Source organism: Aquarana catesbeiana, linkage group LG03 (genome assembly GCF_042186555.1).
Source record: "Aquarana catesbeiana isolate 2022-GZ linkage group LG03, ASM4218655v1, whole genome shotgun sequence".
Classification (NCBI taxonomy): domain Eukaryota; kingdom Metazoa; phylum Chordata; class Amphibia; order Anura; family Ranidae; genus Aquarana; species Aquarana catesbeiana.
In genome coordinates this window covers 742,531,963-742,558,346 of record NC_133326.1, presented here as the reverse complement: position 1 = coordinate 742,558,346, position 26,384 = coordinate 742,531,963, and the positions used below count along the sequence as shown (strand labels likewise).

Sequence of the window (26,384 nt, the reverse complement as noted above, 5' to 3'; positions counted from 1 at the left end):
TGAAGGTGGACGCATCATCGGCTGGCAAGGTCTGCAAATTTTTTACTTCTTCCATGGCAGTCGTTTCTTTGTATATACTATTATGTTGTTTGTCTCCCGGTTCTCCGCGGTACTCCCCGGTACCTCTGTGTCCCCTCATGGCATTCGGAACGCTTCTGCGTTCCAGGCCGCTGCGGTGCTTCCGGGTAGCGGCCGCCGCAGTCGTTCTGCGCATGCGCGGGGCCTTCGTGAAAACAAGGCTTGGCTCGCGCATGCGCGGAGTGGCGAATCTTCCGGCGGCCGCACAGGCACCGTATGGCTGTCTCCCACGGCGCAGGCGCGTGGTGGAGGAGCGGTGACGTCACTCAGGCGGGGGACTTGATTGTCTGTCATCGCCTGTCAAGGACGGGATTTCCCGCAGACAGTAAGCGGCAACTTCCCCCAGCCTGGTCAGTGTTGGTCTAACTGAGTTTTCTCCCCTTAAAGGGTAAAAATTGAAGATAAAATTAATAAAAATTTATAAACATATATGCATATATTGAAGAAAATAAATAAAGAAATAAAAAAGGACTTTATACTTCTATATACTCGTTCTTACTTTATACAGCATGTATCTACACTCCTGTTTGGATTGTGAGTAAATATATATATATATATAATAATAATCATAAATAAAATATATATGTAAATATATATATATCTTATATAATATTTCCGGTTGGCTCGGTTTGTGTAGCATTTCCGGGTCATCTGTAGACCATCAGTGTCATGGTGACGTTCTGTCCAGCGGTTATGGATAGGTCACTGCCTTCATACAGCCAGCCCTCATGCACAAGGTGCGTGCAGGCGAGGGGAGGGGCCGAGGTTGAAGTCTCAAGGGATTGAGATCGCGTTTTGTCCCCCCCCCCATTCTTTTTTCAGCTCTTTTTGAGATCAGTTGACAGAGACCTTGCCAGGCCACAACATTTACAAGAGGAGATGTTGCCATTCCTCCTACAACTAGAGGAGACGTTGCCATTCCTCCTCCATCTAGAGGAGACGTTGCCATTCCTCCTCCATCCAGAGGAGATGTTGCCATTCCTCCTCCATCCAGAGGAGATGTTGCCATTCCTCCTCCATCCAGAGGAGATGTTGCCATTCCTCCTCCATCCAGAGGAGATGTTGCCATTCCTCCTCCATCCAGAGGAGAGGTTGCCATTCCTCCTCCATCCAGAGGAGATGTTGCCATTCCTCCTCCATCCAGAGGAGATGTTGCCATTCCTCCTCCATCCAGAGGAGATGTTGCCATTCCTCCTCCATCTAGAGGAGATGTTGCCATTCCTCCTTCATCTAGAGGAGATGTTGCCATTCCTCCTCCATCCAGAGGAGAGGTTGCCATTCCTCCTCCATCCAGAGGAGATGTTGCCATTCCTCCTCCATCCAGAGGAGATGTTGCCATTCCTCCTCCATCCAGAGGAGATGTTGCCATTCCTCCTTCATCTAGAGGAGATGGTGCCATTCCTCCTCCAGTCACCGTACCCACCGCCCTATCAGCCGCTCGGATGGCAGAGCCTGCTGGAGATGTGGGACACAAGTCTCGGAAAGCGAGTCTGTATGTGTCCACTGTTGTGCCTGGGCGGTTGGGGATAAGAAACAGAAAACAAGATTATGGAGTCTCTTGTGAAACAGGTGAGGAAGTAATCCCTAGGAGATGGGAGACATCCCTCACATGGAGCCAGTTGTCCATCCCACCCGGCTCCTTGGCTGGTATAGCCCAAGGGTTTCAGGTCCTTCCCAGCCCTACGCTGCTTCTCCGGATTCTTCTGACATCAAGTTGGAAGGGGATGAATGTGTCGGAAGCTCTGATGTCTCTCTGATTCCTTCACGAGTCAAAGCGATTTAAGGAAGCCCTTAAGTGAGTAGACCCTTCCTCCCCCCCTAAGCATAGTAGTTCTTTAAGCACCTGGGGGAAGGGCGCTCTCTCTCTCTCTTTCTGCTCCTCACGGATGAAAGGATGAGGAGTGCAACTAAGTGGACGAGAAAACTTCCACATCAAACTATACCTCCAGAGTGTATCCCTTCAAGACAGAAGAAGTGGAGTGTCGGGGAAACACTCCCCTTATAAATGCAGCGTTGTTGCGTCTGACATTACAGGTTGCTCTACCTTAGAAGATGCCGTGTCCTGCAGGACAGGCTCGAGAGAAGTCAGATCAAGATCTCAAGGAAGCTTACAGGTTTGCCAGTATGGCTTGTAACCCTGCCCTAGCAGCTATGTCCAAAGGTTATGGAAACCTGGACAGAGATTGCAGTCTTCGTACTCAGGGGAGCTTCGGAAGAGTTCTCCAGAAGTTTAGCAGTAAAGGAGCTGAAGCCGGCGACAATCTGCTTCACCTGTTGGCCTGGACTAAATGATCCTCGGTCATGGTTCAACGGGCCTTATAGTTACGCCTTCCCCAGATTAAGCGTCTGCTCGGTCGGAAGAGTCCCCAGTACGGGAGGTGTTGAACGCTCGTGAGAAGCTTGTGTTTTTAAGTCCTGGCTGGGTCTTCATAAAGAACTGGAGCAGAGTGCAAGCATCCTTCCATAAAACCTGCTAAGAGTAGGGCGTCTGTTGGTCGGGAACCAGCCGAAACTTTTGGGTTACACCCGCCCACGGGTGCCTGGGCGGGGAGGCTCGTCTGCTCCTCTTCCGGCATGTCTGGGTGGCCTCCATCACTGGTTACTGGACTGTCAAGATGGTTTTATCGAGCCACACATGGTCCTTCACTAATACCCCTTTCCCCAGATTTATTCCACTCTGCTAACTCAGTTGGAAGAGCAGGAGCAGGTGTTACTGTACACGCCCCGAGGGACGTAGAATTCCAGGGGTATACTTTCCCCTCTTCTCAAACACAAAAGTAACAGTTTTGGTGTCTAGTATTAGATCTATCTTACCTATACAAGTATATAAAATTTGTAGATACGTTGGAAGGCTCTGTCGACCTTCTATACGGCCAGGACATTGGCTAATCCCAATTGACTTAAAAGAGGTTACCTCTAGTTCTAAATTGGGCGAGACCATCTACAGTTCTTCTTCCTTATCGGGCTGATGACCTCACACGTGTCTTCATAAAAAAAAAAAAAAAAAATTTCTCCGGCCATAGTGGCCCTCATTTAAACAAGAGGGGTACGTCTTTATCACTATTTTGGTGACCTCGCCTTGTTATCCTAACACAAAGACCAGTTGCTGGTTCTCAGGGAACCGGCTATCTCCACCCTGACCAGCTTCAGGTGGCTCCTAAAAAGAGAAAAAAAAAAAAAAAAAAAGAACTACCGCCTCGACGGTCTTCACGACCTCTATGGTCAAGTGGTCCCTGCAGAGGTTATACCCGCTCCAGTCAGGTTTTCTGCAGCGAGGGAGATCAAGGGGCAACAGTCAACCTATTTACATATCAACGGCGTGGAGCAGCCTCTTCTGGTGTCTTCAGCGCAAAATCTGCTCAATTGCCACTTCATTGCCCCATCTCTTGGTCAAGGTCACGACTGATGCCAGCGGTTCCGGTTGGGGAGCCCTCTGCAGTTAGGATCTGGCTTAAGGCAAGCTGGGTACGCGTCTTCGGACAGCCTAGTGTGCCCTTCAGTTCCTCTCCCATCTCTGGAAGGGAGAGTCAGTATTATAAAGAATGAATGACACAATGGCGATCTTCTATGTGAAGAGTCATAGGGGCACTCGAAGCTCCACACTATGTCGGAAGATCAAGCCCATCATATCTTGGGCCCAGCCTGACCGGCATTTCAATGGCCTATATTCCTCGAATCTAGATCGTCTGATCGTATTTCTATGCGCAAACACTAAAGAATGGTCTTCTCGTGTGCAGACATTCAAGCGGATTCTGTTCCTAGGAGTCAATCTCGAAGTGGATCTTTTTCTTTTTCTTCACAGGCAACCTCAAGCTGGTGAGGTGTTACAACCCGGGGTCATTACAGCTAGGCCTCTGGAGTGGATGCCCTGACAGATCGTTTTCAGCTTCAAGAGGGCATACGCCTTTTCTATCAATCCCAATAATTCTCAGGTTCTTACAAAGATCTCATGAGGAAGCAGTCAAAGTGGTGGCAGTAGCCCCTTACTGGCCAATCGCCCTTGATTCCCCCTCCTGAGCCAGCTCAGCTTCCGGGATCCGGTGTCTCTCCCTCTCAGGCTGGTCCTTCTTTCTCAAGGGACAGTTCTGCACCCTTGTCCGGCTCGGATGCGCTTCAAGGGTGATTGCCACTCTCATGAACTCTACTGGGACGAGCATGAATTAGGTCGACAGGAGAATTCAGGACAAGTCGGTTGAGTTCTCATTCTCTGAGCAGGTCATGTAGAAATCCAAAAGCTCAGGATATCTTCAGCTTTTTCGGCCTAGATTTATCTCTATCCATCAGCTCTCTTAGGGTCCAAGTCTCAGCCTTGTTGGCCTTCTCCAGAACTTCGTGGGCTGTTTACCCTTTAGTCCACCAACCATCCCATGGGCAGCTAAAGCTTAGCCCTCAAAAGGAGACCAAGATTTCCCAATTGAGACCTACCCCTTGTCATTGGCTCACTGTCTGAACTCAGTAATACGGGGTCCTCCCCGCTTTCTATTGGAGGCCTTTTTAACTAAAATCAATATCATAGTAGCCATTACCTTGGCTAGAGGGTCTCGGAGGTCACGTCCCTAGGTTACGAAGAATCTTTTTTCTGTCCTTCTTCCCGGACCAGATGGTCCTTTTTTCCCATGCTCAGCTCAAATCCAAGAATTACCTCAAGGTTCCATAGGATCCAGGAAATCGTCCTATCCTCTGGTCATAGACGAAATTCTGAAGGTATACCTGCAAGCTACTTCCTTCCTTTTGGACATTCTGTCTACCTGTCCATCCTGCATTTCGGCAGTAACAAACTGAATCAAGCCTCGTCCAGAACTGTACAGTTTGTTCATCAGCCTTATAGAGATAGGATCCTGACTCCTCCGGAGGCAGTGACGGCACATTCCACCAAGGGTATAGCGGCTTCATGGGCAGCAGCCCGGTACGTGTGTTCAGGCGCTATCTGCAAGCGACCTCAAGGGCCCCTATTGAAACCTTAATGTCAGATTACTTTACTGAGCCTGCTTCGCTTTCTTCTGTGAGCTTTGGTTTATAAATCCTGTCGGTTGATGGGTCAAATTATATTATTGCTGTTCAGCATACCCACCCGTGTGGAATGGCTAGTTATTTCCCACACGTAGGCTGCCATGGAGTCTGTCAGGAAAAAGGAAAATTTATTATCAAATACTTACTGTAATTTTCCTTTCCTGATGGACTCCATGGCAGACGGAGTTCCCACCCATCGGTCAATGAGTAGGCTAGTTACGGAACACAGTCTGTACAGGTGAGCTCATTCTTATAGGGTAGGGGGTCCTATAGCATTGGAGAGGAGGCGGGGTTAACCCACACGTAGGCTGCCATGGAGTCCATCAGGAAAGGAAAATTACGGTAAGTATTTGATAATAAATTTTCCTTTTTTTCGTTCAGCCCACAGGCTGCATGAAAAAAAAAAAAAGATTACAATATATGCCCAACAAGGACCAGCAATGTACTGGTATGTTGCTGGACTTTGAGTGGTTATACCAGAATGATGCCTGCAGGTTTAGGTATCATCTTGGTATCATTCTTTTCAGCCAGCGGTCGGCTTTCATGTAAAACCAATCCTAGCGGCTAATTAGCTTCTAGACTGCTTTTACAAGCAGTGTGAAGGAATGTCCCCCCTACCACCATCTTCCATGTTTTTCTCTGGCTCTCCTGTCCCAACAGGGAACCTGAGACTGCAGCCGGTGATTCCGCCAGCTGACCATAGAGCTGATCAGAGAACAGAATGGCTCCAAACATCTCTATGGCCTAAGAAACCGGAAGCTACGAGCATTTTATGACTTAGATTTCGCCGGATGTAAACAGCGCCATTGGGAAAGCAATTTATCACACTGATCTTGGTGTGGTCAGATGCTTTGAGGGCAGATGAGAGATCTAGGGTTTAATAGACCCCATTTTTTTCAAAAAAGAGTACCTGTCACTACCTATTGCTATCATAGGGGATATTTACATTCCCTGACATAACAATAAAAATGATAAAAAAATATGAAATGAACAGTTTAAAAATAAGATAAAGCAAAAAAAAATAATAAAAGAAAAAAAAGCACCCCTGACCCCCCTGCTCTTGCACAAAGGCGAACGCAAGCGTTGGTCTGGCGTCAAATGTAAACAGCAATTGCACCATGCATGTGAGGTATCACCGAGGTCAGATTAAGGGCAGTAATTTTAGCAGTAGAACTCATCTGTAAATCTAAAGTGGTAACCTGTAAAGGCTTTTAAAGGCTTTTAAAAATGTATGTAGTTTGTCGCCACTGCACATTTGTGCGCAATTTTAAAGTATGTCATGTTTGGTATCCATGGTATCCATGTACTCCATGTATATAATGTTGGGGGTTCAAAGTAATTTTCTTGCAATTTTTTTTTTTATGTACACAGTTAGTGTCAGAAAGGGCTTTGTCTTCAAGTGGTTAGAAGAGTAGGTGATGTGTGACATAAGCTTCTAAATGTTGTGCATAAAGTGCCATGACAGTTAAAACCACCCCAAATGATCCCATTTTGGAAAGTAGACACCCCAAGCTATTTGCTGAGAGGCATGTCGAGTCCATCGAATATTTTATATTGTGACACAAGTTGCAGGAAAGAGACAATTTTTTTTTTTGCACAAAGTTGTCACTAAATGATATATTGCTCAAACATGCCATAGGAATATGTGAAATTACACCCCAACATACATTCTGTTGCTTCTTCTGAGTACAGGGATACCACATGTGTGAGACTTTTTGGGAGCCTAGCCGCATACGGGACCCCAAAAACCAAGCACCGCCTTCAGGGTTTCTAAGGGTGTAAATTTTTTATTTCACTCCTCACTGCCTATCACAGTTTCGGAGGACATGGAATGCCCAGATGGCACAACCCCCCCCAATTGACCCCATTTTGGAAAGTAGACACCCCAAGCTATTTGCTGAGAGGTATAGTGAGTATTTTGCAGACCTTGCTTTTTGTCACAAAGTTTTGAAAATTGAAAAAAGAAAAAAAAAAATACTTTTTTTTTTCTTTCTTCATTTTTAAAAACAAATGAGAGCTGCATAATACTCACCATGCCTCTCAGCAAATAGCTTGGGGTGTCTACTTTCCAAAATGGGGTCATTTGGAGGGGTTTTGTGCCATCTTGGCATTTTATGGCCTTCGAAACTGTGATAGGTAGTGAGGAGTGAAATCAAAAATTTACGCCCTTAGAAATCCTGAAGGCGGTGTTTGGTTTTCGGGGTCCTGTACACAGCTAGGCTCCCAAAAAGTCCCACACATGTGGTATCCCCATACTCAGGAGAAGCAGCAGAATGTATTTTGGGGTGTAATTCCACATATGCCCATGGCAAAAAAAAAAAAGTTTGTAATTTTCCTGCAACTTGTGCCAAAATATAAAATATTCCATGGACTCGACATGCCTCTCAGCAAATAGCTTGGGGTGTCTACTTTCCAAAATGGGGTCATTTGGGGGTGTTTGAACTGTCCTGGTATTTTATGGTCTTCAAAACTGTGATAGGTAGTGAGGAGTGAAATAAAAAATTTATGCCCTTAGAAATCCTGAAGGCGGTGCTTGGTTTTCGGGGCCCCGTATGCGGCTAGGATCCCAAAAAGTCCCAAAAATGTGGTATCCCCATACTCAGGAGAAGCAGCTAAATGTATTTTGCAATTCCACATATGTCCATGGCCTGTGTGAGCAATATATCATTTAGTGACAACTTTTTGTAAATTTTTTTTTGTCATTATTCAATCACTTGGGACAAAAAAAATAATATTCAATGGGCTCAACATGCCTCTCAGCAATTTCCTTGGGGTGTCTACTTTCCAAAATGGGGTCATTTGGGGGGTTTTGTACTGCCCTGCCATTTTAGCACCTCAAGAAATGAGATAGGCAGTCAAAAACTAAAAGCTGTGTAAAGTCCAGAAAATGTACCCTAGTTTGTAGACGCTATGACTTTTGCGCAAACCAATAAATATACGCTTATTGACATTTTTTTTACGAAACACATGTGGCTGAATACATTTTGGACTAAATGTATGACTAAAATTGAGTTTATTGTATTTTTTTATAACAAAAAGTAGAAAATATCGTTTTTTTTCAAAATTTTCGGTCTTCTTCAGTTTTATAGCGCAAAAAATAAAAACCGCAGAGGTGATCAATTAGCATCAAAAGAAAGCTCTATTTGTAGGAACAAAAGGACGCAAATTTTGTTTGGGTACAGCATTGCATGACCGCGCAATTAGCAGTTAAAGCGACGCAGTGCCAAATTGTAAAAAGTGCTCTGGTCAGGAAGGGGGTAAATCCTTCCGGGGCTGAAGTGGTTAAAACTACTCGCGGCTATAATGAATTGTCGGTCCTGCAATACACATAAAAGTTCTTTGATAAAAACGGCATGGGATTTCCCCACAGGGGAACCCCAAACAAAAAAAAACTGTGGGGGTCCCCTTAAATTCCATACCAGGCCCTACAGGTCTGGTATGGATTTTAAGGGGAACCCCGTGCCTAAATGTAAAAAAAAAATGGCGTGGGGTCCCCCTAAAAACCCATACCAGACCCTTATCCGAGCACTCAACCTGGCAGGCCGCAGGAAAAGAGGAGGGGGACGAGAGAGTGCCCCCCCTCCTGAACCGTACCAGGCCACATGCCCTCAACATTGGGAAGGTTCTTTGAGGTAGCCCCCCAAAGCACCTTGTCCCCATGTTGATGGGGACAAGGGCCTCATCCCCACAACCCTTGCCCGGTGGTTGTGGTGGTCTGCGGGCGAGGGGCTTATCGGAATCTGGAAGCCACCTTTAACAAGGGGACCCCCAGATCCCACCCCCACTGTGTGAAATGGTAATGGGTACAAGTGTACCCCTACCATTTCACAAAAAAAAGTGTCAAAAATGTTAAAAATGACAAGAGACAGTTTTTGACAATTCCTTTATTTAAGGTCTTCTTCTTTCCATCTTCTTTGGGTCTTCTTCCTTCCTTCTTCCTTCGGTTTCTTCCTCCATCTTCTTCTTCCTCTGATCCTCTGCTTCTTGCTCCGGTGTTCTCGTCCGGCATTTTCCTCCTTGGTGTCTTCTTCCCCGCTTTGTTCTTTGGCTGCTCTGCATCCATGGGAGGCTCCCGCTGTGTGATGCTTTTCTTCTTCTGACACTTGTTATATAATGGAGGGCGGGGCCACCCGGTGACCCCGCCCCCTCGGACGCACGGGGAATTGATGGGGACTCCCCTATGGCTTTCCCCGTAACGTCAGAGGGGGGGTCACCCGGTTATGTAACGGGTGACCCTGCCCCCCCTCTGACATCACGGGGAAAGCCATAGGGAAATCCCCATCAAGTCCCCGTGCAACAGAGGGGGGCAAGGTCATCGGGTGGCCCCTCCCTCCATTATATAAGAAGTGTCAGAAAAGGAGAACCGTCATACAGCGGGAGCCTCCAATGGATGCAGAGCGGCCCAAGAACGAAGCGGGGAAGAAGACGCCGCAGAGGAAGATGCCGGATGAGAACACCGGCACAAGAAGCAGGGGATCAGAGGAAGAAGCAGAGGAAGAAGGAAGAAGACCCGAAGAAAATGGAAAGAAGAAGACTTTAAATAAAGGAATTGTCAAAAACTCTCATCATTTTTAACATTTTTGACACTTTTTTTGTGAAATAGTAGGGGTACTTTTGTACCCCATTACCATTTCACATGGGGGGTGGGATCTGGGGGTCCCCTTGTTAAAGGTGGCTTACAGATTCCGATAAGACCCCCACCCTCAGACCCCCACAACCACCGGGCAAGGGTTGTGGGGATGAGGCCCTTGTCCCCATCAACATGGGGACAAGGTGCTTTGGGGGGCTACCTCAAAACACCCTCCCAATGTTGAGGGCATGTGGCCTGGTACGGTTCAGGAGGGGGGGCGCTCTCTCGTCCCCCTCTTTCCCTGCGGCCTGCCAGGTTGTGTGCTCAGATAAGGGTCTGGTATGGATTTTTAGAGGGACCCCCACACCATTTTTTTTTACATTTTGGCACGGGTTCCCCTTAATTTCCACACCAGACCTGAAGGGCCTGGTATGGAATTTCGGGGGACCCCCACGCCATTTTTTTTCTTAATTTTGGCTCGGGGTTCCCCTGTGGGGGAATCCCATACTGTTTTTATCAATGAACTTTTATGTATATTCCGGGCCGACAATTCATTATAGCCGCGAGTAGTTTTAAATGACTTTTTTTCCTTTGAAATGTCATTTTGCTGTCAGACTGTTCTAAACATGGGAAACATGCGCCCCTTTACAGGCATACTATAGACAGCCCCCAGGTACGAAATTTAAAGGGATATTAAACTTTTATTGTTTCACTTTAGGCATTATTAAAATCACTGCTCCTAAAAAACCTGCCTTTTTTAAACTTTTTTTGCATTGATACATGTCCCCTGGGGCAGGACCCAGGTCCCCAAACACTTTTTATGACAATAACTTGCATATAAGCCTTTAAAATTAACACTTTTGATTATTCATGGTCGAGTCCCATAGACTTTGTTGCGTATACGTACTCCTCGTAGAGTTCGTGTTGTGCGGGGGCTTGGTGTTGGGGTCCTTACCTTGACACAAGTCCAGTCCATGAACAGGGTGGGGAGGAGTTCATGGACTAAGAATTGGTTGCTCCAGCGTGACCAGTTCTGTCACATGCCTTTGCTCCGTGAGATCTGTGAGAATAATCCTGATGATTTCAGGAACTTTCTCCGGATGACGGACCCCGTATTTCACTGTTTGTTGGCTTTGCTGACCCCCTATATCAGCAGGCAAGATACCTGCATGAGGCAAGCCATCACTCCGGAGCAGAGGCTAATCACCACCCTGCGGTACTTGGCGATGGGGAGAAGCCTGCAGGATCTTAAGTTCTCGACAGGCATCTCCCCCCAGGCTCTGGGGATCATTATCCCTGAGACCTGTTCTGCCATCATCCAGGTCCTGCAGAAGGATTATATTAGGGTAAGATTTATCCTTTAACATCAAATTTTATTGTATTTAATGTTTGATAATGTATTGTATTTCTTTCCTCATTCCCTAATTACCATGATTGGAATATGCTGTGAATGTCCCCTTTGTCCTCATGCATGCTGGATTTTTATGTAATTAATTTTATTGTCCTTCATACATATTTGCCTTCACTTAACTCCCCAGCATGCTCTCCTGGCCCTATATTCACCTTATGTAGTCAATTAACAGTGTATTTTGTGAGCTCCATAGTAGTGCTTTACCCTAAAAACCCCCCTAAAATGTTTAAAAATGTGATTTGTGCTTTAAATTCAGGCAGAGTGCCAGAGGCTTTTTTTCGGTCCCGAAATCATTTGGAACCCTCCCTCCCCCCAACTGCTAAGTCAGCTGATCCCAATTCTCTATCCTCAATCATCTATCTGCTGACTTTGCCAAACCCATACACACTATACCCATCTCTTTTGTGGTCAGATGTATGGATAAATTCCCCAAAGCATGTAGTGCAAGGGCCTGCCTGTATACTTTCAAATGGTACTGTTTAAAGTTTTTGTATACTATTATTATCTTGATAGGTAATAGCAGAATGTCCAAATGTGCTAAAATGTGTACAATGTGTATTTATATCTTTGTATTATGACACTTCTTACCTGTCCAGTGGGCTGTCAGTAGTGTAAGTAAGGAGGGGCTGGCCAAAGTAATACACATTATTTAGGCATTCATCTCTCAATGAAGTGGAGAGGGTTACCTGTCCAAAAGACCCCCCCCCCCCTAAAATGTTATAAATGGCCCATGAGAGGGGGGGGAATCTGATAGGTGGACCTTATATCTTGGTCTTTCAAAACTCCCTAAAATAAATGTTATCTTGATGTTGGCCAAGAATGTTTATGTCTAATCTGCTTTCCCTGTTTAGGTGCAAAATGATTTTTTTTTTCTTGTTTGACTCCACAGTTTCCTTCCAACCAACAGGAATGGCAGACTGTGGCCTCCCACTTTGCAAAGCGGTGCGACTTTCCTAACTGCGGAGGGGCAATTGATGGGAAACACGTCCACATCGTCCCACCACCCAACTTGGGGTCATACTATTACAGCTATAAGGGGTTCAATAGTATTGTGATGTTGGCGGTGGTGACGGCTACTTATGAGCTCCTGTATGTGGATGTGGGGAAGAATGTCCTGGTGTCTGATGGTGGAGTCATCGCCCAGATAGAGTTCTACAGGCCTCTCTAGAATGACAGCTTGGACTTGCCACCTCCAGAAGACAATGTGGAAGGACTCCCATTCGTCTTCGTTGCTGATGAAGCGTTTGTGCTGGGGGACCATCTTATGCGGCCATTCCCTATAAGGACCCTCACCCCGGACCAGAGGATTTTTAATTACTGGCTGGCCAGAGCCAGAAGAGTGGTGGAGAACACATTTGGAATCATGGCCAGCCGGTTCCGCCTATTTCTTATACCCATACACATGGCGGAGTACAAACTGAATCATATCCTCCTGGCGTGCTGTGTTCTACACACCTTTTTAAGGCAAAATTCTGCCAACTATGCTGCCTCAGTTGGGTCTGAGGCCTGAATTCATAATGAACCAACCCTTGAAAGTGGCCGTCCTGGCTTGCCCCCCCTGAGTGCCCGTGAGGTCCGTCTTAGATACCTTGATTACTTTGCGGGTAGGGGGGCCATCAATATGCCATACAATGTCTGAGACATTTTTAAAATAAAAAAATCATTTTAACTACTAAAATCTTTGGTGACATTTACTGCTTGTGTTTCTTTTAACTGGCCCTGACAGAAATGTGGTGAGTCCTGAAAATGGTGTGATTATGTAACATTACAAAGCACTGTTGGGTGTTATTTACTAAAGGCAAAGACACTTTGTACTACAAGTGCACTTGAAACTGCACTGAAACTGCACTTGTAGTGCAAAGGGGATTTTCCCTTAGGAAATAACCACCATTGTCACAGAAAACACCAATTTGAGCACAACAAAAGTTTTGGAGCGTTGAAACAGTAATCCACACATTCTTGATTATCAATCTTTTTAATACCAGCACAATCACATGTGCATTTAGAAAAGATTTTTAAAACGAACCAACATGCTTTTGTATAACAATTTTTTGGGTCATATTACTAAAAGTAGAAATGTCCATTCAAGGTAAATAAGGCATGTTTGAAACCAACAAGAAAGACACAAATCTGGAACTTACAAAGTTCCATTTTAAAGAAATTAAAGGCAATATCAGACATGAGTATTTATAAACTGTGTTTGATATTGCGTTCAGATGGGGTGAAATCACCCCTGGAAAAGCCAAATTTTGAAGATGCACACAAATTGCCGAATGTCAACATGTGCTACCTGCCATCACGAGGGATTAGGGGACGTGTTTTGGGGGTGCAACCCCTTCCTCCCAGCTACTTTATTATTGAGGAAGGGGTTGCACCCCCAAAACGCATACATTGATCTCCCGTGATGACAGATAGCACATGTTGACACACTGTGTGCATCTTCAAAATTTGGCTTTTCTCAAATCTGTCAAAAAAGAAGAGAAATTTTGAGATTACAAAAAGCACCAAAGAGGGAAGGGATTTGGAGGTGTTTCAAACTCGCCCTAAAACATCAATGATGTTCTTCATTTTTTTTTTTAACATCATTGATGTTTTTCTGGATGTTTTTCAAGTCCCTATTATATCCCGATCAGGTTTGTGCACTTTCACTGGTGAAATGCCCTGGATCCACAACATCACGATCACCTAAAAAGATAGAAACAAAAACACACCATGTATTTTAAATATGCCGGCACCCATCTCTTACCTGAGCCTGTGGTTGCAGACACTCACCTGTTGTGGTAACAATTTCCACCACATGTCCTTCCTCCTCCTCCTCCTGTTGTCTTTGGTGGGTCTCCACTTCTTCCTGAGGTGGGGGGTCTGTGGTCTCCTCGGATGAGGGGTGTCCTCTGAGTCTTTTCTCCCATATGTAAAAAAGAATAGGTATACTTGGCACACAGATATTTGATGACATAAATAGGAATATGAAACATTGCTTGGAAGTGGGGTACAATTGCCTATTTTGGCAGAGTTCCAAGATGAAGAAAAATGTTTGTCCTTTGTCAAGCTTGAATACTTACCTGTTTTGTACAAGCTTCATAGATGGAGTCACCCCTATAGTATACACTGGAGCACCTGTGTGGGACCCCCTAATAAAAAGGGTGTTCTTGTGTCCCACACTAGTGCTCCAGCGTCCAGATGTGAAAACTGCTGCTGAGTGTTCTCTCCTTACACAGAATCTAGTTTGCATTACATTCTAGTTGCACACCCATCTACACAACAAAATTATTTTAAGAGAAGTAGGCCATAAAAAATGTATTCAAATGCATATGGCCAAAACAATGGTGTTTTCTAGGCCAAACGAACAATGTTTCATACGAATGAACAATGTGCCCATGAACATGAAAGTTGCCATTTTAAACTGTACAACAGTAAAGAAAAGCACATGGAGCAGCACAAACGTAATAAAAATAAGGAAAAGGGACACAGTACAACTACTTACTTTTTTGCAGCACTCTCCTGATCCTTCTGTACTGCTCGTGCTCCCTTAATTTGAGGTCCGACCACAGCTTCCTGAGCTGATCCTTGAATCGTCGTACCCCAAAATTCCAGTGCAGACTCTTGACCACTTTCGCCATGATCTTGGTCTTTCTGACGTTGGGGTAAGGTCCATACTTCCCGTCATAGTCGGCCTTCTTCAGGATGTCAACCATCTCCACAAAGGACATATTTGATGCCTCAAATCGTCTCCTTCTGGATCGGGACGTTCCAGGCTCCGGGCTTTCCTCCTCCTCGTTGGTGTAATTATCAGACACCTGCTCTGTCTCCACCATGTGCTCTTCCCCACTGCGTCGAACGAGAAGGGGCAGAGAATAGACTAGAAAGGACATCAGGGGCGGGCGGAGTTTCACGCATGCGCAGTGTCTATAAAGCGTAACATGCGTGTGTAGTACATACGATCTGTAAACGGAGGAAGGAGTATCGGAGGAGTCGATCGTGATAACGAAGGTAAGATTTAAAATTGGGCCTATACTGCTTCTAGATTGAGGCCTGTATTTGGACAAGTTTAGACGACTTTAGGCTGACATTAGGGTTTGTCTTGTGTTGTGTCTTGCAGTTAAAATGGATATCTTGAAGGATCATGACTTTATGCCAATCTTCATAAATATGTTCAGGGAGCTGCCCTGTCTGTGGCAGATAAACCACCCGGATTATAGGAACCAAAGAGGAAGGCAGCGCTGGATACTTTGTTGGAATTTGTGAAGCAGCTGAACCCCACGGCAGACATCACCTATTTGAAGATCCTAATTGGTGGCCTGAGTAGCATTTATCTAAGGGAGCACAAGAAGGTCCAGGATTCCCAGAGATCAGGAGCTGCAGATGACATTTATGTCCCCAGGCTGTGGTACTATGACAGACTGCATTTTCTGTCAGATCAGAGTGAACCCAGGTCATCCCTCTCTAGTCTTCCTTCCACGCTTCCTTCCCCCCAGCTGAGGCTTCTGATGCCCAACCTGGGCCTTCCAGGCAGCAACATGTGGAGGAGCCCAGCTTGAGCCAGGTATAGCATTCTTCTAAATATTGCTGGTTGGTTGTCCAATCAATGATTATCAAAAGAGTGCCACCCTGTGGAATTATCCGAATATTAAATAGTTGTTAGGTACCATCATCCTTAATCTATATGGAACAGTATGGTTGAAAAAGGGGGGAAGAGAAACCCTAATAGGACCTCTCCAATTCGGTCCAGCCTTTTTCTTGAAATCTTAGGACTATTGCGGTACCAAAGGGATATGAACCAATTTGTATAAAATCTTTCAATTTATTAAAGACGTTAAAATAATCCGTACAAGGATACACATGTAAATAAACACAAACAATTAATGTTTACAGCAATGTTGACTCAAAAATTTATAATAGTGCCTATACAGGTGAATAGAGGCAGATTGTTTAGTACTTTCTGGACGTAACCACTACAGTTTTGCGGTCAAGCCGCTTCTTCGGGAGGCGTCTAGTACATTTTCTACAAGATGACAAAAAATCAGTCAACAACAATATAATACGTAAACTATAAACACTGCAAACAAGTGTATACATCAGTGATATTGGAGAAGGTAATTTGAAGTCAATACACTCACCACCTTTGGCCCACAAGGGGCTGGAAGGACACTGAGATGCCCGCTAGGGGCGTTCCCCCGGGGGGCGGGCAAGGGGGGCACTTAGATATTACTATGGGAAAAAACATAAATGGGAATAAATAAATGTACATGAAGGGCCAGATGGTGAAAAGAGACCACCCAGGTGTATGGAGAAGAAAGAGGGGTAAAGGACAGAGGGACGGAAAGAAAGTAGAAGAGAGTGAAAAAGGGGGGGAAACAAGAAGGGGAAGGGAGGTGGAGAGAAGCAAGAGAAGAGGGGGAGGGAAGGAAAAGAAACAAAGAGGAATGGAGAGGGATAGCAAGAGAGGAAACAAGGAAAGGAGGGAAAAAAGGGTAGGGGAGAGAGAGGGAAGGAGAGGAGGGGCAGGGGGAGGGGGGGAGGGAGGAGGGGGGAAGAGGAAGGAGGGAAGGAGGGGGGGAGGAGGGAAAAAGAGGAAAGATGGGGGAATGGGGGAGGGGGAAGAAAAAAGGGGAAAGGGGGGGTTGGGAAGGGGAGGAAGAGGAAAGGAAGGGGGGAGGGGGGAAGGGGAGGAAAAGAGGGGGGGAAAGGGAAGGGGGGCAAAGGGTAGTACAACAAGGAAAGTGGAAAAAAGGAGGAGGAAAGAACAACCCCATCACCATGCTAAGGAGCATATTATTATTAATGTAAAACAGACAGGGGGGTCAAAAAGCAATTTACCCACCATTGCTGTTTTGTAAAAACTATGGACCAATTGTAAGCTATCCACATCCAGACTTAGTAATGGAAAGGCAGCGACCACTGGGCTCAGGTACTTGTGCCGTTTATAAAGAGCCTTTGGGGGTAAATAAGTAACGTAATATTAGTGTAATACTGCTGAAGGTATGCTTTCAGCAGTACCGCGGGTGCAAACATTTGCTCCATGAAAATTGGTAAAGGAGGGAGGGGGAGTTTGCAAAGGGTATGAACCAGCATCAATATGATGTAGTTCCTCTAAGTGGTAGGTTGACTTACCAGCTCGTAAAGAGGTCGCGGGTCTCCTGGATGTGTGCCTCAAAAGCAGGCGGCGTCTGCCACCTTTACGTGCCCCCTACCCGGAAGTTCGGCGGCACTCGACCAATCAGCTGCCGCCGTTTCCGGGTCCGTCTCCCCCTACTGCGCATGCGCAAGGAAGAAACCAGCGCAGGCGGGTAGCTCCATCGTTAGTGACGCTGACGGCGTCACTCAGGAGAGGCAAAGGAGGGGCTGACGGGAGCCCCGCCCCTTGCCGGGGAGACGCAAGCCCGCCGTAGGGGGAGAGTTAACTCCTCACGTCGCTGCAGCCACAAAGGAAAGCAAGTGCAAATATAAGAATAAACAGTAATGGTATACACAGCATTATAAATGACTGACAAATGTGCACCCGGGAGCCTATGTACTCGCCGGAAAATTGGTGCAATCATAGTGTCAGATCCAGAAAAAAACGTAACATTTGATCGGCTTAGCAGTGGTTGCCACTTGTATGCCTGAGTAAATGCTGATGGTGTGCCAAGCAATGTGTAAAACGATAATAGTTAGAATATAACACAAAAGGGAAGTACAAAAAATGAAACATTCATTCACATATGTGGTCATGGGCGATTGCCCGGCCACTGCAATTTACAGGAAATGGAGGTAGACTATATACAATATACAAGATGATATCCGCATTTCAGCACAAGAATACAAATACATATGAGTAATGAAGGAAAGAGAGCTGTGGCAGAGACCGGCGGGAACATCTCAAAGTTAATTATTCAAGAAAATATTTGTAAGTGTGTGCCTCATTAATACCCGGTGGGGTCAAGGCGTTGAGTCGCTCGATCCAGAGCGACTCTCGTTTCAAAATTTGACGGTCCCAGTCGCCCCTCTGGGGTCCTCCGGGACAACTTCTAATACAGAGAATCTGATGTAGTCAGGATTAAAGCGGTGGTGGATGCCAATATGGCGGCCCACCGTGGTGAGTTTGCCATTAGTAGAGGCATATAGGTGGTCCCCCAATCTCTGCCGCAGCTCCCTGATAGTTTTACCTTCATAGAAAGCGCTACATGCGCAAGTCATGAGGTAGATAACACCTCGTGTACCACAATGGGCTGAATGCCTGGGAAAAAACACCTCCCCATTGGGAAGTATAATTTGTTGTCCTTCTTGAATCCAAGGGCAATGTGGACAATTGCCACATTTAAAGGTGCCTCTGGGTTCTCTTGGGCCAGATGAGGGAATTCGATAGTGACTGTGAGTGAGTCTGCCCTGCAAGGAAGTGGCCCTTCTAAAGACTAGGTCAGGGGTAGATTTTATGTATTTTTTAAGCGTGTGGTGATCAGTCAAAATGTGCCAATGATTTGATAGTATATTCCGTAATTGGTGGTGGTGGATGGAAAATTTAGTGATGATTTTAGTCATATAAGGTTTTTTATGGTGTGTGGGGCCGAACAATAATGAGTGTCGGTCCAAGGCTGAAGCCCTGTTGAAGGCTTTCCTTAGTGTGGTACGACAATAGCCTCTAGCCAAGAGGCATGTCCGTAAGGCATTAGCTTGTCTGTAAAAATCCCCATCCTCTGTGCAGTTCCTTCTTAATCTCAAGTACTGAGCATAAGGGATGCTGCGAATCAGAGGACGGGGATGGGAGCTGGACGTGTGCAACAATGTATTGCCTGCCGAGGGCTTCCGGTATAGGTCTGTAATTAATTGCCCTGTGGAGTTTTTAATGACTTGTACATCTAGAAACGAGATGTTCTGGGTATGGTACATATAGGTGAAATAAAGATTGAGTTGGTTAGTATTGTCAGTACTAGGATCCCTTTAGGACCCAGCACAACTCACCTGACACAGCCTTTACCTGGGAAACAACAATGATTGGCCAGCTCACCTTTAAATAACATGCATCAGCATTCAATCATTGCTCGTGTTAGAGTTTACCTGTGTTTGATCCAGTTGATATCTGCTCTGTGTATTTCGTGTATGACCCGGCTCGTTTGACCCTGTTTGCTTGCTTCTGATTCGGCACCGTTTGGACTCTGATCTTCCTGTGTATGACCCAGCTTGCCTAGACTACGTTTTTGCCTGATACCACTAGTACCTTCATCTGCAGCAGTGAACTACAAGCACCAGACATCTATCCTCCACCTGCAGCGGTGAACTACAAACACCAGACACCATCAATCCTCATCTGCAGCGGTGAACTACAAGGTCCAGCAAACATCTACCTACAGCTACAGCGGTGAACTACAAGTCCCAGCTGACCTGCTCTGCTCATGGTATGTGCTCTTGTTCTTTGAACTCTTTGCATAATCAGAATACCTGAACTGTTACCTGTTATATGCTCTACCCTGACAAGTATTCAATCTATTGATAAATGTTTTTAAGAGCTGCTCTGTACCTGGCCAGATGACCAGTAGGTCATCAATGAATCTATACCAGCCCAGGACATTGTCCAGAAAAGGTTCCATTAATTCATCACTAAATATGGATCATTCCCAGCCACCCAGGAATAAATTTGCATAAGAGGGGGCACAAGACGTGCCCATTGCAACGCCTTGGGTTTGAAGGTAAATCTGGTCCATAAACAGGAAATTCTTGTTTCCCCCCCTTTTTCATTCTCTTCTACTTTCTTTCCGTCCCTCTGTCCTTCACCCCTCTTTCTTCACCATACACCTGGGTGGTCCCTTTTCACCATCTGGCCCTTCATGTACATTTATTTATTCCCATTTATGGTTTTTTCCCATAGTAATATCTAAGTGCCCCCCTTGCCCGCCCCCGGGGGAACGCCCCTAGCGGGCGTCTCAGTGTCGTTCCAGCCCCTTGTGGGCCAAAGGTGGTGAGTGTATTAACTTCAAATTACCTTCTCCAATATCACTGATGTATACACTTGTTTGCAGTGTTTATAGTTTACGTATTATATTGTTGTTGACTGATTTTTTGTCATCTTGTAGAAAATGTACTAGACGCCTCCCGAAGAAGCGACTTGACCGTGAAACTGTAGAGGTTACGTCCAGAAAGTACTAAACAATCTGCCTCTATTCACCTGTATAGGCACTATTCTTAATTTTTGAGTCAACATTGCTGTAAACATTAATTGCTTGTGTTTATTTACATGTGTATCCTTGTACGGATTATTTTAATGTCTTTAATAAATTAAAAGATTTTATACAAATTGGTTCATATCCCTTTGGTACCGCAATAGTCCTAAGATTTCGAGAAAAAGGCTGGACCGAATTGGAGAGGTCCTATTAGGGTTTCTCTTCCCCCCTTTTTCAACCATACTGTCCAATCAATGATGTTAAATATATGTTAGTTTGGAGTACTAATTTATTATTGTGATTGATGAAGCAAAAACTAAAACCATGTCCCTTTTTCATACACAGGGAAGTCTCAGCCAGGAGGTGGCCGGGCCAAGGTCCCTCTCCTCTGCCTTTAAAGACAAAGTGGCAGGAAGAGGAGTAACCTGGAGGAGGCTGCCATAAGCCTATTTTGGAAGGCTACTGAGGCCCTCAGAACACCCCACAGTGTGGAGGAGGACTTTGCTGCCATAACTGCATGCAAAATGATGCAGATGGAGGAGGGTCAACTACTCCTATGTGAGTTTTTAATTTTGGAAGCTCTAAATAAGGGGTTGAGGGGCCAAATCACATGTGCAACCCACATTTGTCAGCTCACCCATAGTCCTCCTCCTCCTCCAGGTCCTCCTCCTCCTCCAGGTCCTCCTCCACCTCCTCCTCCTCCTCCTCCAGGTCATACTCCTCCCCCTGCCACACCTGCAACACCAGAGCCACAGTGTGGAAGGAAGCGTCTAAGGAAGACCAGAGAATGACAACCTGGGTTCAGTCTGGTCTGGCAAAATATGCAGCCTCTTGTAGTACCACAGCCTGGGGACATAGATGTCATCTGCTGCTTTCAGGATCTCTTGGACTTTTGGACCAGACTGCACTCCCTTACATATGGACTCCTCAGGCCACCAATTTTGCTGTAAAATAATTGATGTCTGCCCTGGGGGGTCAAAGGCTTCGCCAATTTATGACGTTTATCCAGCATTACCTCCCTCTTTGTTTGGTTCTCAGCCCTTAATAAACAATTTTTTGTTTCAATTATACTCGCCTATGTGTGTTTTCCTTCAAAAAGGACAGTTTGTGAGGAGGCAGGCACATTTCAAAAATACAATGTGAAATTAACAAGGGACACCAACACCAAGCAATCTCCTTGAGATTAAATAATACAAGATAATAATGGTGTTGTGGTAACTTGACACACAAAACACACACAAAAATATTCTGGAGTAAAAAAAAAAATAAAAACAAAAAAAGATCAGCCTTAAAAAAAATACAAACCCAAAAAATAATAATATATATATTTTTTGTCAGATGTGACAAATAAAAATATATTGAGGGAATCACGATAAATAATAAAGAAAGAAGTTTGTGAGAAGTCTGTGTGAATATGAGCAGCAAAACTACTTAATTCTTCTCACATTATAAAGAAGAAGAGAGTGCGCTGTATTAAACAATTTTAAACATTGCAGCCTGACGAAAGTGCTATATCCATGCCGAATGCTAATTTTACCAGACCGAGCTATTCCGTCTCGGAATTTCTTCTGAGCATGCGTGGCACTTTGTGCGTCGGAATTAGCCACACATGGTCGGAATTGACGTGATCGGATTTTGTTGTCAGAAAATTTTATAGCCTGCTCTCAAACTTTGTGTGTCGGAAAATCCGATGGAAAATGTGCGACCGTGTGTACAGGGCATTACTGTGAAGAAACCTTTCCATATTTGGACATGAAATCTCTTTTCCTCTAGGCGTAAAGAGTGCCCCCTTGTCCTCTGTATTGACCGTAAAGTGAATAACTCCAACACCAAGTTCACTATATGGACCCCTTATATATTTGAACATGCTGATCATATCCCCCCTCTCCTCTTCTCAAGAGTGAATAAATTCAGTTTCTCTAATCGTTCCTCATAGCTGATCTCCTCAATGCCTCTTATCAGTTTGGTTGCCCTTCTCTGCACTTTCTCCAGTTCCCCGATATCCTTTTGGAGAACTGGTGCCCAAAACTGAACTGCATATTCCAGATGAGGTTGTATCTCTTTGAAATTTTTTTATGTTTTCCTACTTTCTGTTCTTTTTGTAATTTCTCTACTTCCTTTTTCAGTCTTTCATTAAATTTACTAAACTCATCTAGATCCTGATATTCATCAAGTGACTCTATGCTATCCTTTAGCTGCACCTCCAGATCCTGTAGCTGTATTCTTTCCTCATCAACAATCAGCTCAATCATATGCAGTCCATGTTTGACAGACTCCTCAGTCCAAACTTTCAGGAATCTGTCATTATGGAGATGGTCAGCAGGTATAATGTGCTCCCTAGGTCCTCGTGGGATCATACCTGCTTCTAGGTATGCCTCCAAGGAAATTATATTCCACTTCCTTTTCAGGTGTTTAATAGTTAAATTAGTTAAATGTTTCCAGAATAGCTGCCTGAATTCATTTTGACGTTTGGGGGTATTTTGTTCGTCCCTACTGAACACCGTTCAAATATTTTGTTTCATTCCACTATCAATACAAAATGCCATGTATTTTATTAGTCTCTATACCTGAACAAATATATATAAAATGCAACAACACACCTTGTGCAAACTTAAAATCAAATTGAAGAGGGGAAAGAAGATGAAAAACAACAAAGAGGGCTTGCCAAACTGTGGGTACTAAATTCCTATAGGTATCAATGCCCACAGAAACCACAGTAAGGTACGGGAAAATGGGGGGTGGTTCTCGCTCTCTCTCACTCTCTCGATAATCTCAAAGGGAAGATATATAATTTACACCATACAAAGTGCTAAATATCCATGAACAATCTTAGTAAAAATGGTAGGACTTGACCACATTACGGTAAGGAACAACCGATAACTATACAGTATATGCAAGAAATCGGGAATAAATGGGAATCCCTCTTAATATAAATATGCAGAGCTCACCAAATAAATATGGGGGGTGTAATCAGTAATATAGTATACCAACAAACAAAAAATAAAAAACACAAAGACTTTTACACACCCTAAAGAGTTAAATGACAAAAAAGATTTATTGCTTAAAAAAGCAATGTACAACAATTTATTGGCACAATGACCCACCCCCCTAATATACTCCAACCCTGCCCAAAAATATTCCTCTTAAAACCAGACACACTATGAAGGGCAAAAATACCCCTCATGAGACCGAGGGTCAAAAAAATTGCAAAAAACCCCACAATAGACAAGCCCACCCTCCCCAATGCAAAGCACCCCCCTTAATTCCTATTGAATGGCTCAAAAAAAGCTAAAACTGGATCCCTGCAGCTTGACATATGTCACACTATCCCATTACAGGATATACACAGACATACACGGCTCCGCTTTAGGAATGAGCTGCAGGGATCCTGTTTTAGCTGGCTTTGAGCCATCATATAGGAATTAAGGGGGGTGCTTTGCATTGGGGAGGGTGGGCTTGCCTATTGTGTTTTTGCACTTTGTTTGACGCTCAGTTTCACGAGGGATACTTTTGCCTTTCATAGTGTGTCTGGTTTTAAGAGGAATATTTTTGGGGAGGGTTGGAGTATATTGGGGGGGTTTGGGCCATTGTGCTAATAAATTGCTGTACATCGCTTTTTTAAGCAATGAATCTTTTTTTTGTAGTTTAACTCTTTAGGGTGTGTAGAAGTCTTTGTGTTTTTTATTTTTTGTTTGTTGGAATTTTTCATGGAAGTCTATGGGAGTCATGCAGCACAAACATCACCCAAAAGTAGTGCAGGAAGAGTTTTCTTTTGTTGCAGTGACTCAAAATGCAGCAATTAAGACAGCGCCCATTAAAATCTTTGTGTTTTCACTTGACCTGCGACTTTACATGTCATCAGAATGTCACTGGAAAATTGCTGTAGTGTGAACCAGGGCTTAGGGCTGAGGAAAGTGTGAGTTCCCAGGACTTCTAACAAGTGTGGTAGATGGAGAACATGTCTGATAATCACCGTTATACTGTATGCAGGTTCCTGCCCATTCTCTGAATTCAGTTAGGACAGTGGTTCTCAACTCCAGTCCTCAGGACCCACCAACAGGCTAGGTTTGCAAGAAAGCTGAAATACATCAAAGGTGATATCACTTGCTGCTCAGTGATAGCAGTATTCTAGTCTGCAACTCCCCAAGGTAATACTTAATACTTGGCCTGTTGGTGGGTCCCGAGGACTGGAGTTGAGAACCACTGAGTTAGGATATCCTCACACTCACTTACATGACCTTCGGACTCCTGTGTAGGAATGGAGATAGAAGTTTCTGGCACTCTGGACCCACAGTGAGAGATGAAAAATGTAAAGACTGAAAACTTTCTCTCTTCAAAGTCTTCAAGCAATAGTTCAGCTGCTTGGAATAATTCCTGTTCATCCACAAGTGATCAGTATCTGAGCCCAATAGGTTCAAACTTGTACAACCAGACATGACGCTCCTAATGAAGTCCTCATCCTGAGTCTCATACAGACAGAAGATGGTCTGAGTATAGAAAGTCTGCTTGATGTCCTTCATGGCCCATTTTCTCAATGCAGATTTGGCTCGGAGTGAGATGGTGATTCCTGTGATCTCTGAGAATGTCTTCACCAGGTTTTCATTTAGGAGACCAAACAGGAATTGTACAGATAATGCTAAATGTGAGTAATCTGAACTGAGGTCATTGAGTGATTTCCCTTTACAGATCTCTGGAAGGAAAGTACGTTTCATAAATCCAAACCAACCATCATTCATCCCATAATAGAGAGCAGCAAGGAACTCCTGTACACTCAGGTGGATGAAGTTGTAGCAGGACTGGGTGCGGACGTCACAAAGAAAGATGTTCTCATTCAGAAATACAGAATCCACCTCAGACAGAGAAAGTCCATGTCTTTCTAGATCTTTCTTCTCAAAAAAGATTTGTTGGTTCAGAACTCCCTGATTGGCCAGAGCACACAGCTTCTTCAGACAGGTTTGTTTCCTGTGTACAGACTGCTCCTTCTTGCTGTGATGGGTTAGTAAAACCTCCAGGAAGAGAAGGTAAATTGAAGTCATTGTATTACACTGAATTATATCCAAATCTTTTCTTCTTATTTCTTGTTTCATTACAGTGCAGACAATCCAGCATGTGATGGGGACGGCACACATGGTGTACACAACGTCATTGTCTTTTGTTATACTGAGAACCTTGTCTGCATCTTCTTTATTTCCAAAGAATTTATGGACATATTCCTCTCGATCGTCCTTTGTAAATCCCTGGATTTCCACATTGCGAGAATCATCGATGAATGTGTTAAGTTTCTCCATGGCCAGTGACCTTGTGGTGATGATCAGAGAAGATTGTGGGAGAACCTGTCTCCTGAGCAAGCTTTGGAGAATTATTTCTTTGTGGGTTTCCATAGAAATGTCAGGACAGCCCTCAAATTTCTCCTCCAGAGTCCACCTCAGTTCATCAAACCCATCAACTATGGTGAGAAGTTTTCTCTGACTTCCAGGATCCTCCAGAATGGACACCAGGTCATCTGAACTCAGTCTGCAGGTTCTGGATAAAAGTCCCACAAGACTTATGTTTCCAGGGATGGTGTTGATTTCTCTACAGCTCAGATAAAACACAAAATCAAACTTGTCTTGGTAGAGATCCTCAGAGGCCCAGTCCAGCATGATCTTCTTGGAGGTCATTGTTTTTCCAATCCCAGCAGGTCCTTGTAACACCACAATCTTAGGGATGAACCCATATTTATCAGGGTCAAAGAGGGCCTGGATTGTGGTTGGGGATCTTTTCTCCATGATCTGTAGATCTCTTCTGCCTGAACTCTTTATTTCTTCTTCTTTTCCCTCTTTATTCTGGGGTCTGTTTATCATCAATAAATTGGTGAATCTTTCATTTAGATGAACACGGGAATTATATTCTAGAATCCTCTGGAACTTCTCTTTCATAGACTCTCTGTGTTCCTTGCTGATGTCTTTGTGAGAGAGAAGATAATATTTTTTTTTTTTTTTCTTTCAATAATTTTTATTAGAATTATCAATGTTGATACAAATTTGGTCAGTACATGAATAAAAAGCGTATCAGTACTATAGGTAAAAGGGAACAACAGGTGCATGACATACTAATAAGAGTCCTTGCAAACACTAATTCACCTCAAACAACACATCAGATAGCATATTGTGTGATACAATTATCCATGTCTAAGAAAAAA

The 26,384-nt window shown here is 44.5% G+C and overlaps 2 protein-coding genes across 4 annotated transcripts in view; both read right to left on the bottom strand.

The window, feature by feature from the left end:
• Window positions 1–26,384, bottom strand: part of LOC141133877 (NACHT, LRR and PYD domains-containing protein 3-like) — a 225,850-nt gene that overhangs the window by 31,981 nt on the left and 167,485 nt on the right. For all 3 annotated transcript variants that reach the window (XM_073623471.1, XM_073623470.1, XM_073623472.1), the window contains one exon: window positions 24,437–26,147. In XM_073623471.1, the coding sequence (XP_073479572.1) occupies window positions 24,437–26,147 (1,711 nt within the window). The remainder of the gene's footprint in view (window positions 1–24,436; window positions 26,148–26,384) is intronic.
• The window catches only part of LOC141133874 (NACHT, LRR and PYD domains-containing protein 3-like), a gene marked incomplete in the record, with an annotated part of 735,962 nt that overhangs the window by 559,119 nt on the left and 150,459 nt on the right, over window positions 1–26,384 (bottom strand).